Below are 27,105 nucleotides of genomic sequence, written 5' to 3'. Positions count from 1 at the left end.
TTGTCAGGCACATGGTGCTTGAAGATCTCTGAAGCACCCAATGTTTCTCTTTCTTTCAGCTATCTCAACATATACAGTATATGCCTCAAGCTATTGAGGTCTTATCTGCCTTTCATATGAACACATTGGAAAGGTCAGCCAGGCCTTGGCCTGATTTCAGACTCAGCAGACTCCTCACTTCCTGTTGCTCTATGTCACAATCAGCTGTAATCAGGCCTGTTTTCCTGTGCTGGTCCTTGCAAATGGCCTTTCCCAATTTGGCTGGCCTGCTTCTATGCTTGGCCTCAGTTCAATCCCCTTCAAACTGACGCCTGTTCCTGAAAAACAGGAAAGTTTGGGTTCTCTGGCAGTCCTGCCTCTTTCTGGCCTTTAGGTCAGACCCCTGTGCCCCCCCAAACAAACACAAAGATATGCAGTTTACTCCGCTCCAAAAAACCTCAAACAAAATAAAGAGGCCAGGCACAAGAGACACTTCTCAGCCAGAGGTCAACAAGATGGAGGAGATGGACTAGGCTGAGATTGAGCTGGAATGCTTCTTTAGTGCACTGTGAGCATCAGTTATAGTCCAGCCTGTGTTTGCCTCGAAGTGCAGGGAAAACAAAGCTGGTGTTGTCCTGTTCATTACATGGAAACAGCAGCAATTTATGATTCACGTGGTGGGAAAATAAGTTCACCAGTCAGGAACATTGTTTCTGTGTGGCGTCATGCAGGCCTGAAGGCTATGAGCTCAAATGTAAACAGAATTATTATGCAAATGAACCCTTTAGACTCACGTTAAGATCTTTTACAGTCTGTGCACGAGAAATCTCCTGAGAAAGAGAGTCCCTCCAGCGCCGATGCAAACAGAATAAACTTACAGGGGTAAGATACCAGTCCCTAAAAAAGCTCCAAAAAATCTACACTTATTATGAATGTTTAAAATAGAGAATACATTTCTGAATTTCTCATTTGTTTTTTTTCCAGGACCAAATCCATTCCATCCATGGCCGAGATTGACGGTCCTCTGGATGCTTGCCCCTTGTTTCCGGGGCAGGAAGTCGACAGGACCAACGACAAGGCCGCCCAGGGCACGCTCCTCGCGCGCACCGACCTGGGCGAACTCAGCAAGAAGAACTGGAAGTACCTCACCAACGAGATGGCCCTGCTGGAGAAGGGTGACCCCTTCAAGACCTGGGACTGCCCGACCATGAGCAGCAGCTTCCCAGGCCTGGACCTGAGCCAGGAGTGCGCCCAGAGGAGCTACACGGCCCCCGACAAGACCGGCATCCGCATCTACTACAGCCCACCCACCGTGCGGCGCATGGAGAGGCGGCAGCAGAAGGAGCCGGGGTACGCCGCGTGCGTGGAGGCCGGGGGTATGGAGGACCCCCACTCCAGCACCTACGACCGCTGGCTGTGCAAGTTCTCGCAGCAGCACCGGGACCTCCTGGAGAATGGGGCCACCGCGGCCGCCTCGGCCAGCCTGCCCCCGCCCTTCCACGGCCTGGAGATGTCCGGAAACCTCAGCGACGACATGAAGGAGATGACCAACTGCGTGCGGCAGGCCATTCGCTCCAGCTCTCTGGAGAGGAAGTGCAAAGACACGGCCAGCCAGACGGTGGGCGTGTGCAACACCGGCACTCAGACGCCGCAGTTTGTCAGTGTTGGGCTGCAGACGGAAGGGCCCCGAGGAGCCGGCCTGCACGCCAAAGGCTGGGCCCCCCGCGTGTCCTCGCTGACCTCGGCCCGCACCCGGCAGATCTCCACCTCCCTGGAGAAAGTGCACAGCCGCATCGAGAGGCCCTGCTGCTCGCCCAAGTACGGCTCCCCCAAGCTGCAGCGCAGGGTGTCCACCTCGTCCTCCAAGCTGGACGGCTCCAAGGGGAGCAGCCTGTGGAACCTGCACCACCGCGGGCAGAACGGCTCGGCCTGGGCGCGCTCCACCACCACGCGCGACAGCCCGGTGCTCAGCGGCCTGAACGACGGCCTGTCCAGCCTGTTCAGCGTGGTGGAGCACGGGGGCAGCGTGGAGTCGCTCTGGAAGCCCGAAGCCAACGGCAGCCCGTGCGCCGCCAAGCCTGCCGGCAAGCCCAGCGCCGAGCCGGGGACGCACAAGTACGGCATCGTCCAGGAGTTCTTCCGCAATGTCTGCAGCCGGGCGCAGGGCCCGGGGCTGGCCGGCCTGGGGGAGAGGACGCACAAGGACATCGTCAGGGAGGTGGATGAGGTCAAGCCAGAGTGCCCCACCGCTGCCACTGACAATGTCACCAAGATCGTCAACAAGAGGTTCATGAAGCAGAGCAAGGAGGAGCAGGGCCAGACCAGCAAGGACCTCAACACCAGAGACGCGAGCATGAGCACCAGTCCACTGGAGGTGAGTCCCCACCCTCAGCTTCTGACTGCTCTTCCTGCAACACCTTAGTGTTCAGTTCTCAGTGCTTCAGTTTTCAAGACACCTGATTGCAGCAGCAGACACATGACATTAAAACAGAACAAGTTTAAAAAGTACGAAAAACATACCATTCACAAAACTTAGTAGGGCAGTACAGCCGAGAGCTTGATTATATATACATGAAGATATCCCTCTATTCTGCTGATGTAATTAGACTTTAGAGTTGTTTTCTGTCAGAGCACAGTGAACATGTGAATGAACATGTTCCTGCAGGACGCTGCGTGTGACTGCACCGCCCAGTCTCTGACCTCCTGCTTCGCCCGGCCCTCGCGTGCTGCCACCCGCCACTCCCTGGGTCAGTGCCGGCTGCGCCCTCAGGAGCCCCCCTCCGCCACGGAGGAGAAGGGGGAGCCCGTCTACGAGTGACCTCTCTCACTGCCACACTCACAGCTACGGAAACCCCAACTGACCAACAGCACATCCCATGCCAAGGAAGTACAGGACCCCCTGGGATTCCTCCGGGACCACCGCTGGCTACCAGCGGAATGCAACAAACCCCCACTTTCATACAGAACAAAGGAAAACACATTGCAGGGAACGCCTCTTTGTACTGTAAAGTTACTGTATTTGCAGTATCCTAACATTCTAACATGTTGTATACACCTCCTTGTTTCTATAGATTTGCACAGAAAACACCCTTGTCCTTTGTTATTCTGGATCTATAGTATTGTATACGCTATCAGTGTGATGACACTAGAAAACTAGAAGATACTCTTTTATTTGGTGATTAGTTGGTCTCTGTACCACTCTGTGTTGGCTGTCTCTGTCTTCATAAGGATTGGGAGCTGCTCTTGATGAATGAATCATGGCAGTTCAGAGGAGGGCAGCCCAGTTGTGACAGAAGCAGTTCACCGCACAAATCAGAGGATTCATTCTGCTCCCATTCACATCCATTATGCTTTCCTGGAGCTGGTTGAGGGGCAACGTTTTCAAAAGCCGAGCTGTTAACTAGGCCAGCTCGGATTTTCACCCTGCCTACATGTATAGTTTGCCTCTCCAACCGTTACGTTGAACAACTTGCTAATATTGAATTCTTGTCACACGTCAAATGCAACTTATGTTTTACAATTGAAAACTGCCTAAACAAACATTTAATTGTTTTTTTGATAAATGACTTGAGTTGAAACTGTTGTATTTGCAAAGATTGTATGTCTGCATCAGTTTTAGCAGGTGGAAGTCATTCACGTGTCAAAACTGTTTTGAATCCCCTTGAGTTTCAGTTGAGTAGCATACCATACTGATAACATGATCATGTTCCATTTGCTCATGTAGAAGATCCCGCAACAGAAACAATTCCCTGCCAGGATCTAAAACTCACTCTTTATTAAAGCACCAACCAAATTCATTAATAATAATAACAGCAATGGACATTTTCTACTTACCGTGGATTTTTAAACACTTGGCTGGTCCCCATTTGTGTGTGTGCGTATGCGTGCATACAGCCTTTTCTCAGCATTCCAGAATGCACTTGCAGTGTTGTCTGTAAAGGTCATTCCTCCCACCCGCTGTTTCATAACCACATCTTTGGCTGTGCCCTCTTTCCATGCCCTGTTTCTCCCATGGGAACAGCATTCCATGGGGGAGGGAAATATTTTTCCTCAAATAAGAATTCTACCTGGAACCACGTAGCTAATACTGAAAAATATCATCACACATTGTAGCATGAAGTGAAAATAGGTCAGATAGGTAGGACCCCCCCCCCATTTTGGTAAACCTCTGTGTCTTGCAATTCAGACCAGCAGATCTCAAGGGTATTGGTTTCTTTATCATGCCTGTAAGGTCAGGACGGCACACACCAACCTCACATAACTTGAAGACCAAGGCTTTTTCGCTACAAGCAAAGAGGATAAAATACTTTAATACTTTACATCATTACGGACATGTGGTATGACTACATTTATTGACTACTTTTTATTTCTAAATTTTCAAAATGACTGAAACGCTCAAATGTTCTGTTCTTTTGATAACAAGGATTTATTTTTATTTAAATTATTGGTATTTTTTTAAAGATGTATATATCTGTATCTTCAGTCTTGATGGTGCTGGACAAACAGTATACGTTTCATGTTGTAAGTGCTTTTAAATGGCTCAGAAACAGCTTTTCAAAAATGTCAGCTGTTTCAACAATGGCACACAAAAACTTGAGAAACATGGATTGTGGGTCTGGAGTATTTCTTTGCAGATGCCTTAAACATGAGCATATTACAGATGTCAGATGTTCTGTATGTAGGAAGTCTCAATAACTTACACATATTTTCATTTCCTCATGCTAAAGAGATGTCTGATTCAGTTTTTACACCGTAATGACTTATGAGAAAGAAGGGCCAGTGTGAATGAATGGGATGAACAGGGTGCACCTGCCCTACAGCTGCTGTCACTCCCTATGGCTACCTCTCCGATCCTGCACCTTGACAAGTGTACACAGCCTATTGGCTTTTTATTAAGAGGGTCATGTGAGTGCCTTTGTCAAAATTTGTGTTATAGGTTGGAAGTTCCTAATGCAGCCACGCTGGCTGATAGGCTCTGACCGTACTCAAATAGAACAGGACCTGACTCTGAACAGCACAGAATTGACTGCAGGTAGCGTGATCGGAACACTGGGTGTGACACTCATTGAATGTTTTCCCACATATTCCCTGGCATGGTAAAGCGCAGCGAACAAAAGCATGTCTTCAAATGCGTGTAACAGCTTGAAAAGTGTCACATTAATCTTCACACAGTGTAGCAGTTTGTCCTCAAGAAGCAGAAAATTAGCAGGGAACTGCACCTAAAAAGGAATAACTATATGGAAATTTTTATTATTGTTAATATGTATTATTATTATTATTATTATTATTATTATTATACTGGTATTTTAACCAATTTCCACACTTCAGGTAATCATTTTACGTTTTGTTGACTAGGGGACGTTCCACTGGGGCAGCTACTTGTTGGTCAGGTATGGAGTCCCTCCACCATTTTCAGGAACTGCTGCACACCTATCCAATGCCACGCCCAAATCTGCACAACTATACGCTGCAGAGCAACCATCATCACTCATGAAATCCGTCAAAATATTCACTAAACTAAAATATTCAGCTAATGGACACAGTTGAAAAACATACCCTCAATGCAATGCTAATATGGGTGAGCCAGGTTAGGCACAGTGACTTCTGCCTCAGCATGCTATTCACAGTGCTCACTGTTTCACATCAAGGTCAATCTCGGTCGCATACTAGAAGCCATTTGCAGCCGGTCGTTCCATCTCCTGAATCTCAGATAAAGGTCAAGATTTCTGAATCTCACCTGTCAATTAGTTCTTTGGTTCGGTCATACAATTTGATCGTACATTTCTGAGTCTTAGATTTCAGTGAATTTGATCTCTCCGTCTCTTTCTATCCGCTGTGCCTCGCTGCATAATGGGCCCTGAATGAGACTCCTGATGTGGAATGATCTCCCTGGCCCTCCCCCTCACACCCCTCTCACTCTCCAGTGCGGTTTATCTGACCAAGGGCCCCTCACTCCCTCACATCCCATAATCACACCCCCCACATTCCCCCTGCAAAGCATCACAACATGCAGCAATATGTAAATCAACTCTTCTTAGTTCCAACTGTTAATATTTGCTAAATTATTATTATTATTATTGCAAAATTGCCTGTGCATTTGTTTTCTTTTTAATACGTTGAATCTAAACAAGAGAGAAAGAAAAATAGAAAAAAAAAACTCCATAATATTGTAACTTGAAAGAAAAACATTGCATATTATTTATACTCTTTCTATCCTTGCGTAGAAAAAAAGAGGATTTTCAAGCCTTTTTCATTGTTGAAGAGGTAAATGTTCCTTTCCCTAGTTAGACATGAACATTTGTGTAAATAGGAGAGTTTGAGAAGTTAATGAAAGGGAAAATGCAATAGAATTTTGTTTGGATTTTTGTGCTGGGGGAGAGGTCTTTGTGACCATGAGATTTGTCAGCTCAAATATCATTGCTTACTGTTTGTCCTTGTTCAAAAATAAATGTTTGTTGTAAGCAAAGCAGACCTTATGATCTTCTTATGTTTTATTCTGTTAAAGTGTAAGGAAAAAGAACCACAGTGGAGACTCAACAAATTGAATTCCATTCATCACGTCCTTTTATACAACCTACCCTCAAAAACAGCTTTCAAAGGAAAAAAATCCATAAATTTAGCTTTGATTTCCATGTAAAATATTAGGTAGAAATGTGATAATATGACATACCCTGTGCAATAATAGGTGGATCATTTCATGTTTTCAAACATATTATATTTTCTATACTTCCATAAATAAACCAACAATTCTTGCATTAATGGAAAATGGATTTTGAAAGATTCTATGTTCGAAAGAATATCTCAGTAATCCTAGCAGTCACAGATTGCAGAACCATATACCTCTATAAAACAATGATAAATTATGAAATGTAGACAATGTAGTAGCAATTGAAATAAAGTATTATTATTATAATACTAATAATATTGTACCTGAGGCTATTATGACCCTTTTCAAAATAATTCACACTAACAGGGTTTTTATTTTAAGGCTATATAGTAAGTGAAATATAGGTTATTTTGGATGGAAATAAATGAACTATTCATATCCACTTATAATTATTCATAACCATTTTACATTGCAGAGACAAAACTAAATGCATAGCTTAAAACTTTGCATAATTTTCCTTGTGGCTGTTCTGTATTTCTAAAAGCCGAGAAGCAATTAATAACCGCGTCCGTGGGACTTTTTAAAAGAAGGAAATCAGCCTCCCCAAACCCCCCCCCTCTCTCTCCCGCTCTGTCTCTCTTTCTCCCACTCTCTCCCGCTCTGTCTCTCTCTCTCTCTCTCCTGCTCTCTCTTTCTCCCGCTCTCTCTCCCGCTCTGTCTCTCGCTCTCTGTCTCTCTCCTGCTCTCTTTCCTGCTGTCTCTCTCTCCCTCTCTCCCTCTCTCGCTCTCACTCTCTCCAGTCCAGCTGTCTTTTGCTCACACTCCACAGTTGCACTGAGAAATGAAGACATGATGAAACATCAGGGAAAGCATTTGGACAGAGCTGGGGCAGGAAGGAGGGAGGATTAGAGGAGTGAGAGAAGGGAAGAGGGTGTGTATCAGCGTATGGACATCGGATGTTTCCTTCTCAGGGCGTGGGGGTCACAGCAAACGATGATGTCAGAGGGGTAGAGGAGGGGGCGCTGAGGGGGAAGGCTGTCCTTTTGGCTTCACACACTGGGAACATCTGGGATTCTCACTGTGCTGGCTTTTTTCCCTCTTTTTTTGAACCAAAATAAGTTTTTGTTTGAATCCACTACCGGCTGCTGGACAGGAAATGATCTCATCATGGCAACTTTCAAAAAGGGAGAGAACAGAAAACACATCCTGCATAGAGAAATTAGACATTTATTTAAAGTGACAGAAAGCTCATCTGATGTATTATACACACATTCTCTTTCACTTATTTCTACCCTTGTACTGAAGTGTATAGTGCCATTCAGTGAGGAGTCAGAGTGCCAGTATAGACTGCCAATTCTATCTCAGCTGCTGTGTCCTTTTACATAAATGTCCCATGAGACTCCTGGGAATGCTTTTACATACAACAGTAAATTGGTCTAATTGTATATAAATGAGTCTTACATTGTAGCAGATTGACCTCGTAATAGTAGTAATTTGTCCAGTGGGAGATTTTTGATCTTCCAGATGCATGGGAAGAGACAGTGATACATTCCTGGGGAGAGAGAGAGAAAGAGAGGGGAGGGGATTCAGCTCTGGGGTCAGATAAGACAGCGTTTACCTGCCTGGCAACGGTCTGGTAATATGATTCATTATACACCTGAGCCTTCTCTCTGTCCCAGCCAGCTCCTCTTGCATTGCATTGCCACTTTATCAAAGGAGTCTCAGTGCACCCATACCATCAGCCTGTACCTCACACAGTCTGTACCTCACACACCATCAGCCTGTACCTCACACAGTCTGCACCTCACACACCATCAGCCTGCACCTCACACAGCCTGTACCTCACACACCATCAGCCTGTACCTCACACACCCTGCACCTCACACAGTCTATACCTCACACACCATCAGCCTGCACCTCACACAGCCTGTACCTCACACACCATCAGCCTGTACCTCACACACCATCAGCCTGCACCTCACACAGTCTGTACCTCACACACCATCAGCCTGTACCTCACACAGTCTGCACCTCACACACCATCAGCCTGCACCTCACACAGTCTATACCTCACACACCATCAGCCTGCACCTCACACAGCCTGTACCTCACACACCATCAGCCTGTACCTCACACACCATCAGCCTGCACCTCACACACCATCAGCCTGCACCTCACACACCATCAGCCTGCACCTCACAGTCTGTACCTCACACACCATCAGCCTGCACCTCACACACCATCAGCCTGTACCTCACACAGTCTGTACCTCACACACCATCAGCCTGTACCTCACACAGTCTGTACCTCACACACCATCAGCCTGTACCTCACACAGTCTGTACCTTCCACACCATCAGCCTGTACCTCACACAGTCTATACCTCACACACCATCAGCCTGTACCTCACACAGTCTGTACCTCACACACCATCAGCCTGTACCTCACACAGTCTGTACCTCACACACCATCAGCCTGCACCTCACACAGTCTGTACCTCACACACCATCAGCCTGTACCTCACACAGTCTGTACCTCACACACCATCAGCCTGCACCTCACACAGTCTGTACCTCACACACATCAGCCTGCACCTCACACAGCCTGTACCTCACACACCATCAGCCTGTACCTCACACAGTCTGTACCTCACACACATCAGCCTGCACCTCACACAGCCTGTACCTCACACACCATCAGCCTGTACCTCACACAGTCTGTACCTCACACACCATCAGCCTGTACCTCACACAGTCTGTACCTCACACACATCAGCCTGCACCTCACACAGCCTGTACCTTCCACACCATCAGCCTGTACCTCACACACCCTGCACCTCACACAGCCTGTACCTTCCACACCATCAGCCTGTACCTCACACACCCTGCACCTCACACAGTCTATACCTCACACACCATCAGCCTGTACCTCACACAGCCTGTACCTCACACACCATCAGCCTGTACCTCACACAGCCTGTACCTTCCACACCATCAGCCTGAACCTCACACACCCTGTACCTCACACAGCCTGTACCTCACACACCATCAGCCTGTACCTCACACATCCGGCTTCACTCCTCTCATCACGGCTCATCACACTCCCCTGCGTTTATGTTTGGACCAGGCAGCCCAAGGTGAGACTACAGTATGTGCCATACAGTATATGTATGGATTGGTGTCAAAGAGGAATACATTTTGAAAACTAGCAAGTTACATTTCACTGTGAATTAGCATAATCAATTAATTCACAGCAGCACATGCACTGAATCTTTAACTGACAGGCCTGTCCCTGCACACTGACCCGTGACCAGTCCGTCTGTGGTTAACTCCACCCTCAGACAAAAACCACTGTCACTCCCTCATACATCCAGTCATTTGGTTTCTTTTGTTTGGTTTTGTTTTTCCCTCTTTGTTGGGAACACTGCATACAGCCAAACAGTACAGTGAGCTTGTTAAAAACTCCACTGTGAGTTTCACTTACACTATGATGTCCTGACAGTTATGCAGACAGCAATATTTAGCTTATTCACATGGAATTGCCCACAAATCCTATCATGGTGATAACATTACAACTACTACACTACTACTTCAATAACACTAAATTAAATATGTACAATTCTGTATATATAATTCTGAAAATAAGTGTACAGAAGCATATATGTGCATGCATGTGTTATACTTAAATGTAGTACCTACACTCAGTGAGCAATTTATTAGGTTGACCTATATGCCAGCTTGTTAATGAAAATATTTAATCAGCCAATCATATGGCAGCAACTAAATGCATAAAAGCATGCAGATGTGTTTTTCAGACCAAATGACAGAATGGGGAAGAAATGTAATCTAAGTGACTTTGACCATGGAATAATTGTCGGTGCCAGACAGGGTGGTTTGAGTATCTCAGAAACTCTTGATCTACTATTTTCATGCACAACAGTTTGTGGTACCATACATAAATATAAATAGACTACAAAGTACATGCTAGGTAACTGAGGACCTCACATATTTTCACATGAACACTCAAATCTCATTTCCTTCCCAAACTGCTGTGACAGCTGCCTTGTGCAGGAAAATACTCCCTTGCACATTAATTTTGTTCATGTTCCCTGTGCAGAGAGACAGCCTTTTATTTCTTCTGCTTTCATTTTAATATGAAAATTCTACAATATGAAAAACATCAATTACATTCAAATCCCAAAGGAGCATCTATCACCCTGCTCCAAGGCAGCATTCAATCAAGATCACAACCAGGTCTACGTACCCACCCAGAGCCCCACAACACACAAGAGTTTGCATCAGTATTTACTGCTAATTCCCTTTCCTTTATGAAAATACTCAATGCACAAAGTCCCTCAAGCTCTGTGCTTTAAAGCCAGGCAAGGCCCATATGGGTCTACTGTATGTCCATCATATGTGTCCATGCGAGGCTAATCTGAAAACCTCTGGGAATCACTGTCCTGGTCAACCTGCACCATGGGAAAACATCAGTAAATTTTGAATTATTACCTGTCAGAATATATCCACAGGCTCTATCTATCTATGTATCCATCTTATATACTGTACATCTATCTACAGTGTATGTATTGCTGTCCAACTATCAATCCATCAATCTACCAATCCATCAGTTTTTTGTTGGGATTGGTGATTTAACATTGTTCTGTCTTGATTTACTGACTGAAGATAATAGAGCTGAAACTACTACTGCTGAACGGATGCTGTTTGTGTCCCGGTCCAGTCAACCCAATCACTCCAGACTGTATCAGTCTGGCATCAGGAGGGCAGTGCTGCTTTTACACAAAAACAGGATGCAGCCAGTAGGCTCCTTAACTAAAAGTGAAATTAAGTCAACACAGAAATCAAGCTCCATTCTTTTCAAGCTGCACTGAGGTGATCCAGAGATGTTTACTGATGACATTTTAACTGTGCAATCTAAACAAGGAAGGGCAGGTACTTCCCACAGATCCTGCAGTCATGGCAAAGGAACAACCCAGAAATAAAGCAGTGCAGTGTAGCACTCTGTGGGTCTGCTGACCAATCAGAAACCGGTTTTTACCACTTCTCCTTGATTTAAAAGGTCAAATAATATTTGCCCTGGAGTTCTGCATGAACAATTGAAAAGAGTGACTTCAACACCCAAGAATAATAGGTTTTTAAAAACACTTGGAGTTGGCAAAATAAGGCATACATCAATCATCAAAATAAAAGATCTTGGAACCTCAACAAGAGGAAAAAAGGCACAATTCTTAAACACTTAAAAAATACACTTAAATCATTTTTCTGTTGCACGCTGTGCTCAAATACAGAGACAATGTTAACATAGCACTGACGTCAGAGAGAAGAATAACACAGATCTACAGCCTCACTGGCGTTTGACCAAGCATGAGCTTTTCAGGTAGCCGTGGCGATTGAAGCCATCCCATTGGTGTGTAATGATGCACTGTCACTGCCAGAGAGGGCCAGCGCTGCTCAGAGATGAGGAACGCGTACAGGAGGAAGAGGGGCGGACATGGGGGCTCGGTGGGGTGGGGGGGCAGCTGGTCATCATCATTAACAGCACTGACACGCACCCAAGCTGAGTACCAGCAGAACGCTGCAGCAGCAGGGATTATCACAGCACCAGGAATGGGTTTCTCAGATAGAGCAATGGATCCTAATAAAGAGCTGTAAAAAAGCAATTGAAGTGCACTCTTCTTCTAGAAACCCATGCTAGCCTATGCCTTTTCACCTGTACACCAGTAGAGCTAGAGATATAAGAGTCATACACACTCATCACAAAGGAGCCATTGGCCATTGGAATAAACTGAAGTCATTGTCATTGTTTGCAAAAGGTAGACTGTGTCCAGAAAGGGATACATGATCAGCAACAGTGCTTAGGTATGCAATGGCATTCAAGTGATGCTCAGTTGGTATTAATGGGCCTAATGTGTGACAAGAAAACATTCCCCACATTATAATACCACCACCAGCCTGTCTGGTTGTCACAAGGTAGGATGGATATGTTGATTTATGCTAAATTCTGACTCTACCACCTACAAATCAAGATACATCAGACCAGACATATTTTCAATCGTCCAGTTTTGGTATTCATATGGCAAGTGAATTCCTGTTATTAGCTGATAGGAGCAGAACCTGGTGTGGTTCCCTACAATACACATTCAGAGATAATTGGTGCTAGAGCTGGGGTCTTCAGCTGTGGTCCTAGAGGGCAGTAGCTATTCTGGATTTTGTGTTCACCTCAAAATGAATACAGTGCCACAGTGACATGGTGGTGAATGGAAAGCACTGTCACCTCACAGCAAGGTCCTGGGTTTAAATCCCGGGCAGGGCCTTTCTCTGTTGAGTTTGCATGTTCTGCCTGTTTCTCCCAGGTATGCTGGTTTCCTCCCACAGAATATGCTTTGTTTTGGGGATTTGGGGCAGAGCTTTAAAAGTTAGTAATAAAATAATAATATCAACCAGTTTAGACCAAGATGAGGTTAGTTTGTGTAATCATTTACTTAGTTGAAATATTAAGTGGTAAGGTCTATAGCTCTCAGTGACGCTACAGAATGGGAAATAATAGGATCTGAATCATAGCAAGTTCATACAGAAATAGTAGGCAAACACACCTTCAAATCATCAATTATAAACAAAGTAAGCAAAACATATTCAAATTTACCTTTCATCATCTATGCCATGTACAACTCACACACACCATTCCCCAGACAACAATTTAAATTGAGAAAATGAAAATAATGTCATCTTTATGAACTAGATCTAGTGACATTTTGAGCATGTTGCTACTTTATGTGTAATTAATAACCAGTTGAGCTTCACAGTGCGACTGGCAGCTATCCCACAGCTGTGATTTAACGTTAGAGCCCTCTCTGAGGGTCATAAAATGAATAGCATTCGTAAAAGTTTAAAGTACAGGTAATGAAAAAATCCCTGAGAAAGGTGCACTCTCATATGATGACTGGGTAGGAATTTGGTCTCTCCATTTTTTATTTTAACACTGAGCACCAGGCCTTCCTTCTAGAGCATGCCACTTCTAACACTGACCTATTTTCCCCTGGAACAGAAATCTGTTTTTGAGGAAGCTCGCTCCTTTCTTTTTTTTTAGCAGGGACCTCTGGGAAGGATCCACACTTTGAAACCACTGGCAATGCTCCAAGAGCAATCCTTCATATGATGTGATGCTATTGCTTGGCCCCTTCTGCGCTTCTTCTCCTCTGGAGAGTGTGGGGAATGTGTAAACTGCTAAAGGCAGCACATCTTTTATCAAGTACAGCATACTGAAGGGCTGAAACATGCCTCTCTCAGACCTGCGCCAAGCTTTCCTGCTGCCGGTCACATTAAGCTTCATGATGAGCAGGCATGTGCAGTAACTATGAAATGCTAGCAGCTTTAGTAGTAATAATAACGCTGCTTCATTTTATCTATAAACTCTACTTTGACATACATTTAATTATCTGTGAGGGCAATAGAAATGTATATTTTTGTCGGGTTGCACAATTATTTAAGATCTTTTAGTGGGTTCCAAAGGACAAACCTTGAGTTATGTTCAAAATCTGGCTGCATGCAGCAAATTTTCCATGAATTTGTATCCCAAGCTGAATCATAATGTGCTGTTGAATCATAATGTGCTGTGTGCTGAGAAGGCACATTTCCAGGTAGTGTATACGGCTGTCTGAATGTTATCATTCCGATGTGTGTGGCTTTTCCACCTGAAAGATGAAAATAAAAATAAAAATAAAAGAGGCTCACAGCAGAGGCATAGCAAATCATTTGGGTCAGGATTCAAAATTACAAACCAGTGGTTTGTGGTTGATGTTCATGTGTATCTGTGGGATTTCGGGTTGGGGTTCAATCCCAAAATCCTCATCTCAGCCAAGTCTTTCTTAATGGGAATACAATTTGGATGAGCATTTTCTCATTAGAAGCATACTAATGATTACTAGTCCTAAGGAGACTCCTTTACACAGCCTGCATTCACACTATGCAAAGAAAGCACCATGTAGAGAGAGTGTGTTCTGTAGTTTATTCCCTGATTTCTGAAGCTTTTCTAGGTTATGGAGAAGTATTAAATAGTTCAGCACTGCTTGAATCATCTGTGTAGCAAATATGTTCATGCACACTGTATATATGCATATACATACACACTAACTATCTTTATCTGTCCATATATACAGTATATACAAATGTATTGTGAGGCATCTTAAACTGACAGTATGTTGGGTTTATATGTGACATAAACCCATTCTGTATATACATATATATGAAAAAGCCTGTCAGGTGGTACCTATATTTTATTTATTGAGGGGTAAGATATGTTCATATTTAGATTCAGTGGATTAAAACATATTTTAAGAACATGATTAACATTATGTGGCAGCATCTAATCATAATGCTGACATTATAGTATAAGGTAAAATGCACAGCGCTCCATATATAGTTGTGATTGGTGTAAAACAACGGTGCCCCTCAGTAAATACAACAGGAGTTAAAGAGATAAACAGAATGGCTGCCAAGAGGAAACCCACCAGAGGAGAATGTGCCAAGCGTGAGCCTCTGGTAATGTAAACAAATTCTCTATTTAGGCATGTACTCCCTCTCACAGCCCTGAGCTCTCAGCCACAAAGAGCTCCCAGTGAATAGAGGCTCTCTCAGGAAGATGTACACTCATCCACCTACCCAAACACACACACACACACACACACACACACACACATACATCCACCCTCCCATACACACAAACAAATGCACACACACACATACATCCACCCTCCCATACACACAAACAAATGCACACACACACTCATCCAACCCCCCCCCACACACATACACATACACACACACACATACATTCATACTCCTATACCCACCCACACACACACACACACTCCATGCGCACATACATACACACACACGTTACATACACACACCAGAAGAGGAAGTGTATAACTGCACCTCATCAAAGGCAAACTGCCACAGCCAGGAAGCAGAGGGGGATAAGATAACACATTTGAAAGGACGAATTATGGACATGAAATACAGAAGAGGACAGCACCTCTCAAGGCTGAGTACCTCTACAGCTCCACAGAATCTGCTATCACTCCATCCTTATACAGAGGAGGGAACGTACAGATTTCTATTACGTTCACGCTACATGTCTACCCTTTCCTGGCATAATGAAATCTCTCCTTCAATCAGGGTGTCAGTACTTGGAAGTGGGTACACAGCACCTCCTGAACTGCCTCCAGCAACATCCATTTGTATACACGCTGATAACAGCCCACAGTCTCCTCTCCTTCAACATCCCCCACCCTAGCCCCCTTATCAGCACTGCACCACCCTCACATGCACTGGCTATTCACCACCACAGTAACGACTGCATGGAACACCACTTGCTTATTTATAAGATGGAGCATTTCAAGGAAAGGGGACTTCCAGCATTCCTGGAATAAGATTCCTTTAAGTGGAGGGCGGGGTGGACAGGGGCTGTAGGGATGTGATGAGGCAGCTCTTGGAATGCTGGCTCATTGTGGGGATGAGTTGTTTTTTCCTGTTCTTCGGGCTGCTGTGCGTTTCTATGCTATACAGCTCCATCCCTTAGAGCTGATATCTCCCCCCAGCAGACTGTGCATCATGGCTGCTAACAAAAGCCTACAGCCTCCTTGGTTAACCTTGCAGCTCTGCACCCCACCGGCAGCCCCTCTCCTCTCACACCTTCCTGCGGACACGCGTCAGCCTCCCCTGCCTCCCCACCTACCACACACACATGCACACATACTGCACACACAGGAAACATCACACACGACAGGGCTAAGCTCCATTAAGCCAAGAAACGAGGTGTGGAACCTCTTAGCCTTCAGGCGAATAGACCCAGACTTCTTGATTCATCAATCTCTCGTCCTGTCTCCTCTGGGCAGAGTTCACTCTGTTGCTTGCCTTGTCTACAGGGACACAGTCTTTAAAGGCCTGCCTCATCTGGACAGGTAAAGCTCTCCTCATTAGGCTTGACTGCAGAGCTGCACATAGGGTTGACCAAAGCAGACGGGTTTTGTCTTTCTCCCTGGAGCATTACATTTCCAATATGCTAGATAAAAACTATTTTGTGTCTGTCTAATTTAATTGTTGATTGATTGATGAAAGGGTTGATAAGACTTTATTGGTGCGACTATACTGGAGCGATCCAGTTTAATCATGCATGGACTGTAATTTGAGTATGACATCACAGGTTAACCTTTAAATATTTGGCTCAAAGCATTTTGCTTTTCTCCCATCTGGAACTGTCATTTTCATTTTCAACCCTGATAATTTTTCATTTTTTAACAATCTTTCAATTAACACCCCCCCTCCTGTTTCAACAAGCAACACAATTCAGTGTTATTAGTCTGTCATAAATATTAATGATGCAGGGAAATTAGATTTTCTGAATTATTTTCTATCCCAGAGAAATAAAAGTTCTATTACATTTTTATTGTCTGATTAATAAAACGATGAGCCCATCTCTGCTCTGAGAGAGAGGGCAGGGGAGTGGTGTTCTTGATCCAATGACTTTGAGTTTCTGATCAAGTTCATGTGACATACTTAAGCAAATGTTTATTATAAAGAATATCAAATAGAGAAAAAGATCTGAAAATGAAAAGAGCTATACATATTCTTGTTCAGGAATTCTGTTCAGGCCACTGAAGAATATATGAATCCTAATACCTTACTGTTTAATATCAACACAAAAGGAAATAGCACTAGCACATTTAAATAATAAAGTAAATAATTAATCTACGTATAGACACAGAACAGATGATATATGGTTGCAGGTTGAGATTAACTTTAAAAAAAGCATGTTTATTTATTAATTTTATTAATTATGGGATAAGCATTTTATAAATAATTGTCACAATGTACTTCTGAATAAAGCCACAAATCAATGGTATGAATAATGGAAAGCACTGCATATGTGTGCTCAGAATACGCTTGTTCATTTCTGAAAACATTTCACCAAAGCTTGCCAAAGTCCTGCAATGAAGTGTTGAGATGTGTCCCCCTTAACCCACCCCCGCCCCATGAAGTCAGGGCCCCTCTCCATCTGAACACAGTCATTCCCCCAGCTGCACTGGCAGCTCAGCCCCATCAACGAGGAACTGCCAAGCTGTGCACTTTCACCTCAAACAGCAGTCATCTCTCGTCCAAACATTTAGCACTGACTTTCTAACCCTCCCTCCTTGTCACATAAGCAAGGATTTAAAAAACTAAAATAGAATGATCGGCACACAACAAGAACATACCATTTTGATGATAGCATACCATTATTTTATTTATTTTATTTTATTTCGTGTCCAGAATAATGATTGGGAAGGAACATAACTGTGCCGTGGGATGAGAGCCACTTCCTGGGAGATAGCAGGGGAAAGCTGAGGAGCTCAAATGCATATTAAATTCAAGACACAAATCTCTCACCTCACAGCAGGAAGCGGAGTGGAGAAAAATGAGAAGTTACACCACAATGCTCTGATTTTAATCACAGAGGGTTAATTAGGATGTGTGAAACTCTTCAGGGAAGGTGTAAATAAGTAGCTAAATATAGAGAGGCCTGCTCGTACATGCACCAGCATGTACACGTGTGCACACTCCCATGCACACGCTCTCACGCACACACACACACACACACACACACACAAGCAATTTTTATTTGATAAAATGTAATAATAAAAAAATCTTGCTTACAAAATACATGACATGTTTGAAAGAAGCATTGGGCATTGAGAGGAGATCGTCTCTGAGTGATCTTGATCTTGCTCACATGAGATGGCAAATTTCTAGATAAATGCCTTGTATATGCTTTGCTCATAAATCTGCATTTGTAAAGCATATGCATAATAGCTGTGATTAATATTGTTTGTGATATGGCCTTACAGGGTGTGAGTTCTACTGCATTCCTAAGAAAATGTACTGTCATATAAAAAAAAAATGTCCATACTATATTCTCAGAACCTTCATTAAGGATTTAAAATACTATCATGAACGCCATTAAATTAAACAAGTCATGTCTTTCATTTTGAGCCATCACTGAATCACAAATGAATGTTCCAGAAGAACCATGTCATAGATCATGCTCAGCTGAAAGCAGCAGTTTTGGGACTTGTTTCCAATAGTGTGGAATAAATAAATAAATTACACACCAATGTAACCTGCTTGTTGCCATGGAAACAGCCACCAAACGGTTCCCAGGAGTGAGGCTGTGGCAGATTTTTCCCAGCATGCCAAGCTGCCTTCACAAATGTATTAGAAACCCAAGCCAGCGGTTACCATAGGAATGGGAATAAGAGGTAGAGGGGTCATTTGTCTGAGGAGCGAAGGGGTGGGGGTACTGCACTCAGATCATGGGCACTGTGCTTGCTCACATGTTACAGCGTCCGGGTGGAGTCTCACTACAACTTTCACAAGCCACATAGCGCAAAACCAACCTGCACAGCTCACTGCCTGCCAATGTTATTCCCCAAAACATCTGTATCAGGTCACACAGGTCAGGGGGTCAGGGACTGAATTCACCATTTCCAAATGTCCAATGTACGAAAAATGGTGTTTGCTATCATGTTGGAGATGATTAATTATAACCTGTATGACTTTTAATATTATAGGTACATTCCAAGGTGATAGGTAAACCACTGGAGAGAAAACTGTCCCTAGGCAACATGGTAATCAGGGATTCAGAAACTCCAAACGACTACGTTTGAGAGTCGGTAGAAAAAGCATAATTATCAAAGGTAAAATACATTTACCTGAATAATTAAATACAAATCAATCCAGATATATTTATTTAGTCATTATATTATTTAAACATTCATTATATTCAAACTTTATTCTCTTTATTCTCTTCATGAATGCTTTAAAGTAAAGTAAATAAATGGCCTGTAAAATATAATTAGCTTCTTCAATACTTGATTTTGACTTTAAAATATGGGAGAACTATGTGTGGGCACACAGATACTTTATACTGGAGAGTTCTTACTGCATGAATCACACACGCTCTTCAATCAAAGAATTTGTTGTGGAGTACTGGCCTTGTAGAAATCACATACACTCCTCAATTAGGCTATGATTAGGGGGACTGGCCTATTGGCTTCAAGCCCTCTCCATGAAGAACTTGTACAGCATTTTCCCTGGTTCTTTCTCCATATCTGAGCGGTGATTGGCTTATGTGTTGCCAAGGCAAAATAAGATACCCAATCATGAAAAGGGGAGGTAAGCCAGCAGTCCACTCCACAAAAGAAGACAATGGAAATGAAGTTTTGGGGATTTTTTTGGGAAGTATAAAAGAAACTTAAAAAGCTGCATGTCCACTGATCAACAAAGATTATATATATAATGCCTTTGATTTTCTATATATTTTACAATAATGTTAAATTGGGAGTAAAATATTTTTATGTGGGTATAAAATGAATGATACTGTCATCTCACACTAAACTGATATTTCAACATTTAAACATTTTGGGTCAATTTAAACTGCTTGAGGCAATTCTGCGTGCATAAAATCTTAACCATCATATTTTAATTGTGAAACAATATTATTGTAATACATTTTTTGGGAACTTTATGTGTAACATTCTTATTGTCTTCCAAATGACTAGCCCTGGTTAGTGAGCCTAATGTAAATGGAAGTTTGACACCTGTATCGAAAAGTGCCACAAAGAAATCTGAGATAAAAATAAAAATGGTTACATTTTATACAGCTACAGGGGGTAAAGCTAACCCCACACAACAACTGTGTATGCACAGGACTGGATGGGACAGAAAATGAGAAAAATCATACAACATCGAGAGAAAACAAGTTTTTAAGAGACATCAAATGGACCCCAAACATAATATGAAGGTTAAAAGCGGTAAGAGACACATTGTGTATGTGAATTGTGAAGAGAGATCATTTTTGGCTTTCAAAACAAAATGTGAAGGTATACAGCAAAAAAAGAAAATAAATCCCCAAAAGAAAAAATACTTTCCCTGTTATTGCAAGACCTGTCAGTGTGTCAGCGTGTCCGCGAGTGTAGAGAAAGCCCTGGACGAAAGAAACACACCGACGAAAGAAACGTTCAAAGGAGAAAAGAAGGATGAAGACGGAGAAGAGAGCAAGTCCTGGGGCTGAAGGGATAACCATAGGCCAGAGAAGGAGGGGGCATGAGCCACCTCAGCAGCAGGTCAACACACCAACAGCAGCATTCCAGCACAGGAGAGCTGTATTCAGATGCTCTTCCCAGGTCCGGAGGACTACAAACAAGGACCCGGAGGTACAGTCGCTCTCTTTAGCAGAAATGTTTTCCTGTGTAACATTTTTAGATTGTGTGTACGCCTATTACAATGAAGATTACCGTAGACTATTAACATTGATCTGCAAGAGATTATAACAACCCATTTTCCTTGCACACAAACAAACAAATAATTAATGGCAGGACATTCATATAAACAATATATCCTTGATGTGTCCAATGGCTTTACAATGCTTAGGAAGAGTATCTTGCTTAAAGATCACAAACAGATCCGATGCAGATTCACACCTATTAATATGGTCCACAGTTTAATACTGCAATTATTACGCAAGGAATATAACAACAATAAATAATGCAATAAATCACTTTTCTTTTTTGGCATATGCACACATATTTTATTCATTTTTTCTTATACAATTGATTTTTTCACACATTTACATCATCACTGTGTGTGCAGATTGGTACATCAGCGCTCTCCTCAGAAAACATACCCTTTTCAAAAACAGCTCTTCAGCAACAGGCTGGGAAGAAAATGTCAACCTCCCCCCCCCCCACACACACACACACACACACTATAGCCCTGCTGTGCTTGTATCTCCACATCCCCTCTGAAAAGGTAAACTAAATGGCGAACAGTCTGGTTGTTTCCCTGTTTCCAGTGTGACAGCAGCCGTCACTGCATCCAACAGGGGAGTCCATTGACATGGGTCCCAGCAGGCTGACACATCTCTGGGTGAGGAACTGGGCTGATCTGACCGTGGGCTGCCCAGAACACATCACACCAGCTCACTGTCTCACAGCATGCAGGCCTCTGCTCCTTTTGGGACTGTTTTGAGCTTTTTGAGGTTTTTTGGGGGTGGATAGTGTGACCTGCCAGAACACTATTATTATTATAATAATAATAATAATTATTATTATTATTATTATTATTATTATTATTATTGTTATTATTATAATAATAATAATAATAATAGTAATATATAATTGTTATTGCGATTAGTATTACTATTATGATGATTATAATGATGATGATGATGATGATGATTATTATTATTATTATTATTATTATTATTATTATTATTATTATTATTATTATTATTATTACAACCCAGTAACAAAAGTAGTGATGAAAGGGTATCAGGGTGGAATTTCATAGCCTGACTGAGAAGTGGAGCTTTGGTCACTGGAGAGAAGAAAGAATTGGATGACATTAATCCACTGAAGCATGCTTCATATCAGGCAGATACTGTAAAGTCTAAGGAGGAAAGCACTGGAGACTATTTCTACATTTCATAAGGACACTGCAGTGCTCTCAGCCTAAAACTGCATGGCATTGACAGAGTGAATATTCTTATGGACATTATTGTGTTGGAAACTTTCTAATGAGCACAACACATGTAAACAACAGCAAGAACAGCAGCAAAAATAATAAAGCAGTTGAATTTCATTTGAAATAAGTCATATTATGCTGGACCTGACTGCTTCACTGGCATCGTGCTCCTGGGAATTAATACTTCAGCATGACAGATGGTGCAACGCTGCATTTTTGTCAACATTTTGCCTCTTATCGCCAAACTCAGATGTGCAATTGGGGTAAGCACTTTTTCCTGCCCCAACTGTACTGTGAAAATTCCCACACACACACGCACGCACATGCATGTACGTGCACCCACACGCACACACACAGCCATGTGCACGGGTCAGCAACTAGTGAAATTGCTGTGGAAAGCATAAAAATTTATTCATTCTGAGAATCTGAGCTTTTATTGTTAATGCTACACTATTACTCGATAAGACTTCTGTCATTTCCTGTACTTCAATCATTAACTGCAAACATCGTATTCTGGTAGTACATAGTATATCGCATATTTGCTTTTTTTTTCCCATGTGGAACAAATGAATTCATTGTATATTCCAGTTCAGCCAACTCCAGAAATGTGCACTCCTTTGAGCTTGAACTCTTGCAGTGGATACTGAGGGTCAAAGGTAAAAGGTTAAGTGTTCTTGCCACCATAGCCATACGTCAAAGTGTCAGCAGTGTTTACAATCCTTCCATTAAAAGTCCCAGTTGTTATATCTCATTCAAGATTTCATTCAAGAGTAAGGATAACAGGATAGCATAATAATGGACCGAAAGATAGGTTTAGATTAACAAAAGCAGGCAAAGGATATATTGACTAGTCATTGCTGCTGTACTCATATGTAGCCATATGTATAATTTGATAAAGCAACATAATTATACATAATTATATGGCCTCTTTCCATCTCTGAAAGCATATCTAAATATTATACAATAATATTGTATAATTCCTAGCTCTAGCTAGGCGACGTAGATGGACTAGTGGTAGCTGCGTCTATCAATGTGTAAATCAATGAGAGCATGGATCTATGCATGGATCATTAGCTTTGTGTAAAATAATGTACCATTCACAGTTGACTCCCTTCTATCGTTAGCTTTAAATGTTAACACAAACAACGATTCAGCAGCTTTGTCCAGACATCAATTGATCTTGGACGTAGGCCTAAACAATTCATTATATCCACTCCATCCATTCATTGGCCTCTCCATAAATTCAGCCGGAATGACTGGGATTAGGGCAGCTCAATACAGAGCTGTAACTCAGTGCCAATATTGGCTGTGGCTAACTTTCCACAGATGCTGCTGTGATCCCGCTGTCTGCTCATCACTCCGAGTGCAATTCTGCCTCAGTACGTGTCAGCGTGATAAACAAAGGAATAAATAAGATGACAGACACCACATCGCTGTGCTAACTGCTTGTAGGCTGCACAGCGACTGCTGTAAATTCAATGGAAATCACTCCCCCGAGTGCAGCAGACTTGCACTGCAGTTTAAACACAGGGATGCTCAACGGAGCAGATCCTCTTGCACTAGACCCAGTAACTAGGATAGATGCAAAATCATGGTACTGGCCCGCTCAGAACTGCTGGGTGAAATTCCAGGGCCCAGGACAAAATTATGTTATATTATTCTGGGGCCCAAGACAATAATATGTACAAGTCATTGGGCCCCACTCCCCCTTCTCCTGGACCCTGGGGCGTTCCTGCATCCACTGAGGGATGGTAGGCCTCAGTGCCTGTGGTATTAAACTTTTGAGTGACAAGCTGTGTAAAGTATAAACTATCTCTTGCGTTGGCAGTGATCACTACACTAATAAATGGACCACCTGCCAGGAGACAAAATCATTTTGGCAGGTGTGAACACGACAGTCTGAATAGCAACCCATCAGCTTTGCAGGTGGGTAAACATAGCTATTATCATTTTTAATAGTCTGTGCTTTTCTTTCATGTCATGTAAATAATAAATTAGGCAACAGCCTCCCAGGATGCCATGGCTAATCCTCAAAATCAATCTGTAGAAGCGTTACTTTTTATTTTGTTTAAACCTACACATCAGTTGGTCACCAGTAATTGAATGTGGCGTGTTAAAAAAGGAGAGGCAGTCAGTGTGTGAACAGGGAGAGGAGAGAGATAAAGCATTGAGGAGCCGAGCCGATCGTCACCGGCGATCAGTTTCATCAGGCCATAAAATATTTAGCCAGGCGCAGTTTAGGCCCACACGCTAGCCATTCTGATCTGCACAACCTAGGGAGCACAGCATTAAATATTAACCACCCCACAAAGTGCGATTTGCACACGTGAGCACACATCAACCACACAAGCATATGCATATACACATAAACTCTCAGTGTTCACACATACAGCACATGCACATTCACCAATACATATGATCACAGAAACATACAACGTACACATAACATATGCACCTGGTCTTCTAACAGGAACAAAAATGTGTCTTGTTTTGTTGTTCAGTCCTTTGACCTGGTGGTCTCCAGTAGATGTTTCTTACACAGATATGTTTCCATGTAAACATGAACATTTATCAAATTAGGTATCAATTGGCTTTACTGTGTCAATAGAAAACTACACACAGAAGCTATTGCTGCAGTAGTGCAGTGTGAAAATATGTGTCAGCTGGGAGTTTGCTTGATTGAGACAACATACCTATTCACCATACAGGAAACCAAGGGTCAACAGACCAGTCAAAACCTAAAGTTCAAATCCATTTTCTTTTGAGACGTAAGACCAAGAGGCCTCTGTCCATTCCCCTGTGTGAATATGCGCCATCGGGAAAAACACATTAAATAAATTTACATGACATTGTAAATTTGCCTCATTGTCATTGTTTGATTTGAAATACAGTATGATTAGTACAGAGGAAAAACAACCGATTTGACAGAACCGTCCCAATACTTTAGCATTTAGCTGTCCATATTCATTCCAGTACCCCAAAGCTACATAAGGATATGTTGGTTGAATTCAGAACTGTGCAGTGGAGCTACATTAAATGAAGCAGAAAAATCATTCTGACATTGCAGGAGAATACTCTGTAGAAAGAGCTCTTTGTAAAGATGCAAAGCTGTCGTGCTGGAGTTAAGAGGAGGTGTGGTATTTTCAACAGTCCGGTTTTAGAGGTCCTCCCTCTCCTTACAGAATACCCTCTGTTGGGACTTCGTGAGAAGTCCCAGTAATGCAGCTCACTGGCTGGATCACAGCTCTGGAGTGGTGTGAGGAACAGGGCAGGGTGATGGTTGCCAGACTGGGAGTGGCTGAGTTTACATTCAGGCCAGGGACTGTGACGGGCCATAGAAGGTAATAGCAGGAGAACCACTTTGCAGCAGTGTAAAACAGGGTTAAGTCCTGGCTGCTAAATCAACAGAAAGACTAAACCATGAAGGCAGACTCCATTAAAAGGAACAGTTCACAATGAACATTTTTGGATAAAATCCAGACCAGAAACAGAAAATGTTTGCAACATTCTAGCCTGACCTAGTTAGTAGTAAAGTGCAGGATTGTAAAACATAAATACACACTGAAGAGGCAAACCCAACAAGTTCATTTTACCAAGAGAAAGTGCATATGCGCCTTGTACCAAAGAGAGAAGAGAGAGTTTCCAGGCATTGCTGGAACAGTATGAGGTTGATAAAATCATTTTAACACACTGTCCAACATATTACCATTATTACTAGAAGTAGGTCTTTAACTGAAGGGGGGTGGCGGGGAGGGTATATTACAAGATGCTACCCTTTTAAAAGATGATTTAGAGTCCATTGTCATGAAAATAAGTTATTATTTCAAAGTGCCCTTGGCAAGCTATGTTTCAATTGAATAGTTGTGTTGGTCTCACTGATCAAAGGTCCTAATAGGCAAGAATCCTTTTCTCACCTCAAAAGGGAATTCATTGGGATTTAAAGGAATAATGGAGTGATGCTTCTCTTTTTCCAATATCATTCTCACTCCATTTGTTGCACTTGCCTGGTCTCCCTGTCTAGTGCATTAGGTGAATTCAATAGATTTGTGTGAAAGCTGATGGTGTCCCTACAGCAGAAAGTGGAATGATTTGTTACCTGGAGTTTTTCAAGAGGGTGCTCCAGAACCATTATGAGGAGGAAAATCATGCCATGGAGAGAGGGAAAGGGACTATTTTTCATGTCCTTGCTTCTTCATTCTGGAAAGGTTGATGGAAAAAGGGCTGGGTTGGAGAGATATATTATAATGTGACTGATCTCCTCAGCTGACACTAGTGTTACTATGTGTGGCCTTGACCAAACGTTTTGCTATATTTCTCACAGTTTAGTTTGGGTGATCGACACAATGCTTGCTGTATTATGTCTTAACTTTTTAACCCTTAAATTCCTTGATTTTCTTAAATGACAGAGATTAAGTGCTTTTTGCTAAAGGGCACAAACACAGTAGCTTCAAGCTGCAGTTCTCCAAGGGCACAATCACTTTCCACACTCTGCAGAAACAAACTGTTTTCTCATTGATTTTCAAACTGTAGGTGCTTACATACGTATGTAAGAGCTGAAACTGTTGCGCAGACACAAAATGCACACTGAATCAAATCGAAGCAGACATACAGCAAAATGTGTCACCATTAATGACTTTTCAGCAAGAAATAATTTGCCATGTCTACTGCCTTCACCTTCGTAATGAGATTGTCTTTCACCACCATATGCATTGCCGCAAGATGGCCGATTTTTGCTGGGAATTACCCATCCTTGGAAAGGAGAGACGCAGAAATGAGACGTATTGAAGAGGGACATGGATGAGATATTGAAACATCACTCAACTTTGTCTGTTTTTCTACTCCTCTTCCTCCCGAGATATCTTTAATCTTAATACTTTAATCTCTCTTACTACGCGGTGGGACTTTGAAATACAGCCTTCCCGACGCATTCGAACTCTGCAC

At 42.7% G+C, this 27,105-nt stretch overlaps 1 protein-coding gene across 3 annotated transcripts in view; it reads left to right on the top strand.

The window, feature by feature from the left end:
• The window catches only part of mtcl2 (microtubule crosslinking factor 2), a 43,260-nt gene extending 36,810 nt beyond the window's left edge, over window positions 1-6,450 (top strand). For all 3 annotated transcript variants that reach the window (XM_061257998.1, XM_061257997.1, XM_061257996.1), the window contains 3 exons: window positions 791-861; window positions 964-2,353; window positions 2,645-6,450. In XM_061257998.1, coding sequence (XP_061113982.1) covers window positions 791-861; window positions 964-2,353; window positions 2,645-2,797 — 1,614 coding nt within the window. In that variant the 3' untranslated portion in view covers window positions 2,798-6,450. The remainder of the gene's footprint in view (window positions 1-790; window positions 862-963; window positions 2,354-2,644) is intronic.
• Window positions 6,451-27,105: the final 20,655 nt, after the last annotated feature.

This window comes from Conger conger, chromosome 10, assembly GCF_963514075.1.
Source record: "Conger conger chromosome 10, fConCon1.1, whole genome shotgun sequence".
In the NCBI taxonomy this organism is placed as follows: Eukaryota; Metazoa; Chordata; class Actinopteri; order Anguilliformes; family Congridae; genus Conger; species Conger conger.
This window is presented reverse-complemented; position numbering and strand designations above follow the sequence as displayed.